This window comes from Atta cephalotes (assembly GCF_000143395.1).
Source record: "Atta cephalotes unplaced genomic scaffold scaffold00005, whole genome shotgun sequence".
Taxonomy (NCBI): domain Eukaryota; kingdom Metazoa; phylum Arthropoda; class Insecta; order Hymenoptera; family Formicidae; genus Atta; species Atta cephalotes.
In genome coordinates, this window is record NW_012130069.1 from 4097055 (window position 1) to 4108813 (window position 11759).

Sequence of the window (11759 nt, forward strand, 5' to 3'; positions counted from 1 at the left end):
TATATATATATATATATATATATATATATATATATAAAATATAAATTATATATTTGTGCATATATATATAATATAAAACACTATGATTAAAATTTATTATATATTTTCATTATGATTATTAAATTGTAATTCCAAAATGGAAATGTATTTAATGACACACTTTTTTAAAATAGATTAATTAATAATATTTTCAAAAATATCAACTAATAATAAAAGTATTCAAACACTAATCACATTATCAAGCAGAATATATCAATTTATCAAATAATTTATTAAATAAGAATTCAAAATTTGTTAAATCTGCATAATAATAATATTGTGTTTTAACAACAAGACAAAAATCAATAATTCAGTTAAAGCAAAAGTAATTTTTGTTTGATATTTGAACGATATTTAAAATCTCGATCATTTTTCGAACATTTTTAGGTAATTAAATTAGCCTTTATATCAAAGTATTCTGGTTCTGCTGAAGAAATTCAACTGAAGTTAATTTTAAAATATATTCTCTTTTCTCGCAATTCAGTCGAATTTTAAAAATCTCATAATTTTTTATCTATTTATTTTTTTTTATTAAATATAATGATTTTTATTTTACAAATAAATTATTCTTCGACAATTTCTTCGTGAATTTCTAGATGCTGCACCCCAACTTCTATACAAGTTCATCGAGCAGACGATGCAGCCAGGTCCTTCGGTGTCACTCAAGTGCATCGCGATGGGCAATCCTACGCCGCACTTCTCCTGGACACTCGATGGATTTCCTCTTCCACAAAACGACAGGTAAAACAAGCAGTTTTCCTTGCACACGTCTCTTCGGAGGATCGGGAATCCCAAATCTCGATCTACTGCTCTTCACTCTTTTTCTTTCACCGGACGAAAAGTTTATGGCACTAAAAATCGACGAATGATCTACACGCGGGGAGGATTATTCGCGGTTATTAACCCCGAGGTATTACGCGAGATCGTCGGGAAATCACTGTGAAAGCGGGGCTTCCATCCAGCGGAGGAGACGGATCCCGTGGGAGAGCCTCGATAGGCCCCTGCGGGCTTCGATTCTCTGAACCAATTGAGAGGAAAATTACCAATCACGCTGTTCAGTCTGGACGTTTTTAAAAGCAGGCCGGATTTCGAGCGATAGATTTAACAGGTGTTCACATAAGTCGAGGATAACTGACGACGAGGAGATGATAATTCCGCGTTTCCGCGGTTTGTCGGCGAATGATTATCGCCGGCGGCAAGTGGCGATAAAAATAATCTTGTCGAGAAAGCGAGATCTTTACGATGAAAGTATCTTCTTTGCAATGTAAGATTGTCCGGCATAAGAAATAGAAATTTCTCATAGTTGATAAAAGAGTCTTAAGAATCAAACCATACTAAGTGTAGTGTGATTTAGTAAAAATTAATTGATCAATTTAATTTTAAAGTTTTGTTTTAAAGAATAATGACGAGCATTTATTCTAAAGATGATAAAGTTGAGTTTATCTTCACAACATTTGAGACATACCAAATTTCTTTGAACATCTATTTTTCAAGAGAGAAGAAATCTAAAAAACATTTTTATTTCCTGAAAATTTTTTTCAAATACAATTTAGCGAATAACAAAAGAGAGATCAAAAAAATTAATTATTTCGGAAAATTCTTCCCAGACGTGTAATTTAACGAATGATAAAAAAATCTTAGAGCGCAAACCATCGACAATAGCCATCAAACTCCACGCGAACGAACGAGGTCGAATAATTTTCTTGCCGACAACGAAAAATCTCTGTCGGCGCTTGGCAGATAGGCTAGCAAAATCGATTTGCTTGCAGATTCATGATAGGCCAGTACGTGACGGTGCACGGCGATGTGATATCTCACGTGAACATAAGCGCCGTGCGGGTGGAGGACGGCGGTGAGTACAGGTGCTCGGCGGTGAATCGCGTCGCAAAGGCGCATCACGCAGCTCGGCTCAATATTTACGGGTTGCCTCATGTGCGAACGATGGGAAACTACGCTGCTGTGGCCGGCGAGACGACCGTCATCAAGTGTCCCGTCGCGGGCTTCCCAATCGCCAGCATCACTTGGGAGAAAGGTTCGCCATTGTGCCAATCACGGTTTTCCATCGGACCCTATCTGTTTATTTCTATCTCAAGAAATCCGATGTTATTTTATTTTATTTTTTTAAATATACGCTAGCTCGATTTATCGAAACGCTGTGTGGATGATAGTTGCTCGTGTAAATATGACGATTTTACATACCGCGGTTATTCTTGCAGCTTTGATTTTTTTCAACGAAAAATATGATCTCTATATGAAAAATTCTAAAAGCAATTGCTTAATTATTTTTTCTTGATAAATATAGTAATTTTAACAACTGTACTGATAAATGTTTTTATTATAATTTAAATTAAGATATTAAAAAAAAAGCGACAGAGGAAAATTTTTTGCTATCATATGATCTACTAACTACTGTTTGTATTATTTTAAACAATGTCGATGTATTTGCAAAACGTAACTGTATTTTTTTAATAGAGTACTTTTTTTTGTACTTTTTTTTAGCATAAATCGATTCTTCTTTTATTATTCTGCAGAAAGTACGTATATCAGTTATTATACGAAAAGAACGGTTTTGCTGAAGTAAATCTAAATATTCAGCTAGATATAGATTTAAAAATAATTTTGTTTGTATTCTCAAAATAAATGTATATAACGTTCAAACATTGACTAGAATATCAAAATTTTTGCTATTATGCTTGAGTTCTACATTGTTATTTTGAGAAACCAAATAAAATTATTTTCAAATCTGTATTTAACTAAATTTTTAGATTTTTTTTTTAACAAAATCATTCTTTTATAGAATCACTCTATACCTATATTATTGAAAACATAGTGTAAGAAGAAATCAATAATACAACTTTTGTCGAAAAATCTTTGCTTTACTATTTCATGCTCACAATATTTTCAAATCACTTTTGCATCCATCATGAAATTAAATTATTCAATTCTTTCGATATTAAAATTTGCCGCCTCGACATTGTGGAAAACCTTATGATAGTACAATATATTGATATATTTTTTTGATTTATACTTTAACATATTTCTGTATTTTATATTACATGTATGTCAGGTTTCCTATAAAATATTACAACGATTCGACTAAAGTCGATCATATCCAGCTGAAAATCTTCACAATTTAAAAATGTAGAATTATTTTTTGAAATACTTCGTATCGCGCATTGTGTTTCAGTTATTCGCGACAACATTCGCTTTAATTTTGCATATAAGAAAAACAAACATTTTCGTAATACATCATGTGAGGAATCATCTTGAAAGCTCTCGGCTTTATCGTGCAAACGGATCGCGAAAAACCGACATGTTTTTCCCGCTTTAATAAAGTCCATCTCTACATGTTGCATCTCTTATTTGTTCAACCAAACACCGCGGCTGTAGATGATGGAATTAAATCTGCTTGCAAAGTTAAAATACTCGGAGCATTACAAGGAACGCATAAATAAATGGTCGTAATGTGTCTTGGACTGATGAAAAGTCACGCTTCCTTCCGAGGAAATTTTCCTCGTCTTTCTGGAGATCTTTCCTCGGAAAGACGAATACTTTTTTCCCTCGCTTCCCGCGTTCTTCGGTAAAAGCAGACTGACGCGTATTACCGAGAGAAAGCGTAGAAAATCCTTTTATTTCGGCTGAGATCGCGGCTGTCCCGCCCGCGGGGAACTTTGAACGTTCCTTCTCGTAATGATGAACTCGACTTCGAGAAAGTTTCAAACGATCGTTCCACGAACTTTTCCTCACCCCGGCCTCGACATCGCGACGACGCGCGATAGCGACCGCGCGAAAGATCACCTACGGCCATTTAGTCCATTAAATACCGTCACACAGTATTTTTTAAGGATCAATGAAAATGTCTGGAAAATTACAAAAGGAGTAATCGGCTTAATATTTTGATTTCTACTTTCATTTTTAAAAATTGATTTATATTATACTTTACATTGAAAAAATGTACACTGAAAAAATGAAATTAAAAACTAAATTTTAATAAGTATTTATTTAAATAATACTTAATATTTATTATATGTAAGCATATATTTATTTAATATAATAAGAATCATTAATTTGATCTAACTACATTTTTATTGAGAAAATATTTATTTATCATAAGTAAATCTTTAGTAACAACTATTGAAAAAAATATGTATTAAGATTTAATAAATTTTTTCTCAATATACATTATGTTTATATAGAGCGTTTCAAAAATAGTTGGCCAAACTCTAAGAACATATTCCACTCGTTGTTAAGGATGAAGGAAAAAAAGTCATATACACATGAGTTCGGAAACGCTTCTTTTCCAAGTTATAAACATTTCTTATTTAAATTGTATGTATTTACGTCGAACGACATGCCTCGCTTCGACGTGTAAAGTTAGCGATATATGCGTATAGAATTTAAATAGCCAATCATAAAGTAGGAAAGATAGTAATGACAGGCATTGAGCATTGTGTGGGGAGGAAATATCGAAAACGAACGGGACCAGCGGATATCGAGAAATCAGAAGAGCTGAACTCGAAGAGAATTCAAAAGAGAGCATATCGAAGACCCTTGAAACAAACGAACTGGTTGCGGCCTAAGATGATCTTTTACATTGACGGAGGAACCGAATATTTGACCTCGCACGAGCAGAATGTATTCACCCGCTTAGAGGGATGCTATTTATTGCTATCAGGAAAGCGAGGACGTAGCTTGATGTCTTGGAATAACTGGCGGAAACGGTTTCCTCCTGGATCGGCTCTCTGCTTCACGCACACTCAGGAACGCATAACAGATATGTAGCACGAAATAATCATTGTATTGCGGTACTGTCGACTTGCGAGTTATCACGATCGTTCGCGTATGTTAAAATTTATATTTATTTTCGACACAAACGAATTGATTGCGATGAGCTTTGAACACTCCATGTAATGAATGCGAGCATATTGACAAAGGAATCAAATGTCAAGCTTTGACTATTGTGTTTAATAAAAGAGTGACGATTTTCCGAAGCAAATTACTCAGTGATGTCATTATAATCTATTCGAATTCACTTAATTCAATGAATTCCTCTCCTGTTAGAATATAATTGCAAATCGTAATTTTTATATTTATGTGATGTGAATTGATTTCTATAGAGTTGTTTTAGTATTTCGTAAAGTATCTAATCACGTTACAGACATTTCATGCATTGTACTTCTATTCACCTTCTTCTAAAGTAAATAAAGAGATATTAGATAGGTCTCTATGGAATTGGAATCAGTCTTTGTTAAAGAATTTAAAAGTGAAGAATATTCATCAACATAACAGCTTATTCTAACCTCGAATTGGCAGATATCCACTACATGTATAGGCGAATTAATGGAAATTACAGAGAAGTTCAACATCTCTATCAACAAATCTTTCCTCAAAGACAATGCCCTGCTAAAAATATCTTCAGTTCGATTCAGGGAAACAGGATCTTTCTTATCCACAATTAATCGAGGACGAAGCAGAAATTCGAGCAGCTGCAATCGAAGAGCAAGTGATTAGACGAGTCACAGAAAATCCAAGACTTAGTACGAAACAGATCGCATTGGAAATGCAAAACATTTCTTTCTCTGTTTTTTTGTGTGAAGGATATAAACGAAACTCTTTTGCATCCTTCCCATATACAACATCCCATATACAAGTACAAGCTCTCTTACCAGCGGATTATCCATTACGAGTAATTTTTGCTCAGTAATATTTGCAACAATGTACTTTTCCAAATTTTGAAGTATCGATATTTTTCACAGGCGAAGCAAATTTTTCACAAGATGCTATAACAAATTATCATAATAATCATCTATGGTGCGAAAATCCACATGATATTATTGAATCTCAGCATCAGCATACATTTTCGTGCTGGTATTATTGGAGATTTTCTTTTTGGACCGATTTTTCTCCTATCTACACTTAATAGTAACAATTATAGATAATTTTTAGAAACGCAACTCCCTCTAATATTAGAAGACATTCCATTACAGATACGCAATCAAATGTGGTTTGTATATGATGGAGTTCCAGCACATTTCAGCTGCATTACTCGAGAGTTCCTCAATAATAATTACATCAATAGATGGATTGGTAGAGGAAGACCTATTGCTTGACCTGCATGTTCTCCCGATTTGAATCCTTTGGATTTTTATTTGTGGGAATTTTTTAAGAGCTTCGTGTACGATGAACTCCTGTTGTTACTGTGGAAGTACTCCAAAATCGTATTATGAAACGCTGCGTGTGAAAAAATGAAATATTCCGAGAGTTTTTGAACGTCTTCGACAATCCGTGCGACGTCAAAGCATGCATCGATATGGAAGGAAATCATTTCCAGCAATTTCTATAATAAAAATATAGAGTATAAGTATAAAATAAAATATAGGTATAAGCATAAAATAAAAAAATGTTTATAATTTGGAAAGGAAGCGTTTCCGAACCCATATTTATATGACTTCTTTTCATTCTTACAATGAGTGGAACATAGTCTTAAAATTTGGCCAACTATTTCTGAAACACCCTACATATATAATAATGCATGTATTTTATTTTTTATTTTATTGCATTTTATTTTTATATGTAAATATCCCATAAAAAATTTTTCTAGCTAATAATTTCTACAAATTATATATTTTTAATATTGTATATATTTTAATTATTTTTTATAATTTTTAACTCATGTAATTTTTATATTTTTATCTATATATATATATATATATATTTTTTGTATTGTATTTATGATCTTTCAAGACATTTATCTGTCTAATATTGTAAACTATTGCGAGCTGTTATTTTTATATTCATCTTCTTTCTTGAATACACCAAGGCAACTTCACTTCGGCAACAATTTCAAAGTTTAGTTGCCGTCTATGAAAACGTATTGAACACTCGACTGCTTCGTGACGTCGCCAATGTGGCACAACATCTGTGGAAAGCCGCATTTCCACAATGCCACGATCGCGCTGATTGTGTGGTGCGCAAAGCAAATGCATAATTTAAACTCAAATATCGCACCTCTGCATGACCGCGTGACTTTCAATTAAAATTCACATTTGACCATAGACGAAGAAAAACATTCATGATTATGATTCATTTGAATTCGAATAGAATTTATTACTGATTACTAAAAACTGTAATTTTTATATGAACTATAAGTTGAATTACAAACGTTGTATTAATACAATATTAATACATAATCAAAGGAAGCAATTAAAAAATGCCTAAGCATTTGCATTCCATTACAGAACTATTATTATAATCATATCCTATTAATTCTTAATTTTATTACGTTAAATATTCGTAATATCTACAAAGATCATTATTTATAATTTATTTACATTAATTTAATATTATTTATTGGTTTAATAATTGCTTTAAATATAGCTCGTCGCTTTTTCAAATTGATTAGAACAGATGTTACATACGTGTCATTGTATCTTTCCACTGAAAAGAATCAATCATTAAAATATGAAACGCGATATACTTTTTTCTCGTAGATGGTCAAATATTACCAACTAGCCGACGTCAGGAGGTGTCTGCGAACGGCACGTTGGTGCTGCATCGAGTCGATAGCAGCACCGATCGCGGCGCATACACGTGCACCGCGAAGAACAAACAAGGTCGTTCCGATTCGCAGACTATTCACATAGAAGTCAAAGGTAAAGTCACCTTGCTCCTGCGCATGCATTGATTTTCTTTTTTCTCGTTTTCTTCTGTACGCACGAAGATTTTTATCCGTTTACATTGGAACAATAGTATCCCGCAAAAGTGTGTGCATGCGTCTCAGACGCCGTTCAATGATGACGGTGATCCGCTCTACCGAGATTCTCCACGATGTCGTAGCTATAATCGCGATGAAGTGCTTTTAAGATGAAGTGCCGGGACGTCGACTCGACTTATCGGAAGAAATTGCTCGTCGACGCATCACATCTTTCGCGGATTTGCCACGCGTCGTTAAACGTAAGAGTCGCGAAACTCTTTTCGCATTTTCTATTGGTCACTTGCCGATCGAATTTTGAATCGAAAAATATTCAGTAGCGATTTAGGAAATTGTAATAAAACGTGCAATATATCATTCAGAAATACGAATATATTTCAAAAGTTATCGCAGGGTTTATAATAGCAAGCGGCTAATAAAAGAATATCGTATCGACATGAAATGTGATCGATGTATTTCTTTTCGTAAGGGAATTTTAAATTGATAACTGTGTGCGCGGAATCGTTTTGTGGATTTTTATCCCGCATATCGAACCGAACGACAATTTTCCTCTCGATACGTGTCATACAGGCTCGATACCGCGGAGAATCACCGTAGAAACGAAAATTTGTAGCACTTCACGCGTGTAATATAGTGCGTTCCCGTGGGTATAATACAAAAACGATAGGTAGAGATAGAAGAACTACAAGTACATGTTTTATTTTGCGAAATCGAACAGGACTCTTCTGTCTAGTGCATGATAGAAACTGCGGCGAATTTTCTGTGATTTAAAAAGAAATCTCCCCCGTCTTGCTTCATTTCTGCCACGAGAGAAACTCGTACCTCTCCATTTTGCTGTAAGATTTCTCTCTCGAAACTAGAATATTTCGAGAAATAAATCATTTCGCGTAGAACTTTCATACGGATTTACATTCTTAATGTCCATGAAGTACAGATTTATCGTCATCCTACATTAATACATTAACAATAGGTATAAAAGCAATTACATGTAGTTTCAAAATTATGACGACCCTATGAATTCTTCAATTATGTAAATAATAAAGTTTTATTATAAAAGTCTATTAAATTGTAGATAAATTATTGATAAAATGATATTAAGATGTCAAATTGAATATTTATGGAAGTTTACGAATCGAGAAGCTGGAGATCTTCTTTTTACACTGATTAGACGTTTTCTTTTTTTTGTACTGTGACGATAATTGAATGCGCTATTCATAACAACAAAATTCATACTCACTGTTTAATCTGATCAACTGATTAGGGATACTATTATTCTCTGTTAAATAACATTAATACTGGAATATTTTCTAATAAATTTTCTAACTTACAATTCATGTTTGAAAGAATAGATAATATAATTTAGTTGATATTATTTTAAAAGTTTTCTTAGATTAACACAATTTCAGATGCATGATTTTTATGCTGCGATCACGTCGAGCAAAGCACGCAGGTAGGATATATAAAATATGCTTGCGATTTTCTCCGAAAAAATTAAATCGCGCAATATTGAAACTTCTCATGTGCCGCAAATCCGAATCTGTTCGGTCGAGAGGATATCGAATCGGATATATATGTATATGGTTACATTGAATATTTTTACTAACTGGTATTTTATGTAAAGTTGCAAATGCATAAATTTCTATTTATATCAGAGACCAAAGAAGCATGCAGCCTCGAAATATGATAAAATCAATTCTTAAAAATAATTCAATATTCTATTATAACCGAATATAATATTGTCTTCTGCTATAAGATATTGAAATAATACGTAAACAATTGTTAATTCTCCAAGAGATTCCTTCTTCTCTCGACTTCTTCCGGCTCAACGCGATGCCGGCAAAGATGACGACGACGATGATGACGATCGCACGTCGTCGTGATGTGAAATAAACTCTCGTGCTTCCTGTAATTTGCAGTACCGCCTAAAATCGATCCGTTTAGCTTTCCCGACAATATCCAAGCGGGCGCGCGGGTGCACGTGACCTGCGCGGTCAGCGAGGGCGATTCACCTCTGAAGATCACCTGGCTGAAGGATGGCAGGCCATTGAAACCGCGGGAGGCTACCACGCACCAAATCGGCGAATTTGATCTCGCATTGAGGATACAGAGCGCGTCGACTGCGCATAATGGCAACTATACTTGCGTAGCAAGCAACGATGCCGCCAAGACGTCCCGCACGGCGTCCCTCCTGGTCCATGGTACGCAGCAACCGGCCAAACCGCCAGATGCCATGCTGGAAACTCTCCCTGTCCCTCACAGTCTACATCTTTCCCGAATTTCCCATTCGAAAAGAAAAATTCGAAACATCGTTTCACGAACTGAACTCTTTATTTTTAATTTCTCTTGCCCACACAGAACGATTTCCAGCAAGGATAATATAACAGTGAATTATTATATCCTTATTGTTTATAATATTAAACAAGGATAAAATAATTCAGTGTTACATTGTGTCCTTGCTAGAAAACATTCATAGATGTAAAAAGATTTTCATTATATCTTGATTTATATTTATTTGAATAGAATTTAGATTAGATAGAATTAAAAGGATTGCGTATCTTAATTCTGTCATTTTACGTACGTACACAATGTACAGTTTGAAATTTTTCTTCTTAAGTCCTAAAATATTAAGAGATTTATTGTAATTTTTTGAATCAATCTCTGTAGTCGAGTAACAGCCGCTTTTACTTCCTTAGCGGATGTGGCATGCTCAGTTCTTTTTCTCCGAGTTTATTCCGCTAAAAGCTCTCTTCCCGTACTTGGCGGATATGCATGTTCCCATTGGCGGTTCGCCGGCAAGTGCCGTGATTGTATAACGGGAGAAATAGAGAAAATGGCGATGATTGCTATTAATCGACGCGTATGCCAAGCGAGACCACTTCACCGGGCGGATCTCGCACACAAAATGCGAAAGAAAAATCCGGGATGGAAAAATAACCATTGCGCCTTCGATGGCAAAATGAAAAGCGGATATTCTCGTGCAAACTTCCCTCGTCAATGGTCTGACAGCTTTTTTCTCAATGCGAAACAACGAGATTCGATCGAACGTGATTTTAAGCAAAAAAGCGAATTTTTATCAAGATTCCGCGACCATGGGTCCCTCCGTGATTACATCGAGCTATCGTTCCATTACAAAGGAAACACAAAAATAGAGAGAGGCGAGATATTTATCACTCAAGGACCGAAAAAAAGAAAAAGAACGTATATATGTTCCATAGTTGCGTCGATGCGCGTTACAATCTCTCGTCAACAGACGAGACATCCCCTTAGCTACTCGCGCGTTTACATTCCCCATCGAGGACGAGGGTGCGCATTAAAGGCACTCTTTCTTTCGATGAACAAATCGCTGCAAGCGAAACGAAGCCTCTGTCTACAATAACGAGCGAAGGAACGTTACCTAAAAACAAATCGCTCTAGGGTGATTACTGTGTCTCGTTGACAAGCAAACAGGACAGATCGCACTTCTTTTACGTCTCCTACGCTTTTACTTATTCCATGCTGCCACGTACGTAACAGAATAAAATTAATTCATGAGCTAATTTCTGACCGTGCTGTCAGAAATTAGTTTCTTTGAGGTAATTTTAACTATTTAACTATTTAAAAAATTGGAATTAATTGGATTATGCTTCTAAAATCTCTTTTAAATCACTTTCAAATCGTTTCTAAAATTTCTTTTAAACTTCTTTTAAATTGCTTCTTTTACAATGAGAGATTTTGATCCGGTACTTAAAAATCGCGAGTTCATTATTTTAATTTAATTAATCTTAAAAGGATCCTGCGCGTAAGTAAACGTCACGTGCTCGCTATCGATAACGTTGGGCGCCAATTAAGGATCGTCGACCGCCAAATTATCTTCGGCAAAGGAGAGAATTCTCACGTCTCCGCTCTACTTGCCGAAACTATGTGACGAAATTTATCAACGCGACGTCTCTGGCAAGAGAAGCTTCTTTGTTATCTCACCCGAGAACTTCGTTCTCCATTCCGCGCCCAACCTATTCTCTCTCTCTCTCTC

General features: G+C 34.9%; 1 protein-coding gene across 1 annotated transcript in view; it reads left to right on the forward strand.

The window, feature by feature from the left end:
• The window catches only part of LOC105626328 (Down syndrome cell adhesion molecule-like protein Dscam2), an 89440-nt gene that overhangs the window by 54267 nt on the left and 23414 nt on the right, over positions 1 to 11759 (forward strand). The window contains exons 7-9 of the mRNA XM_012207630.1: positions 636 to 780; positions 1809 to 2071; positions 7530 to 7691. Of these exons, the coding sequence (XP_012063020.1) occupies positions 636 to 780; positions 1809 to 2071; positions 7530 to 7691 (570 nt within the window). The remainder of the gene's footprint in view (positions 1 to 635; positions 781 to 1808; positions 2072 to 7529; positions 7692 to 11759) is intronic.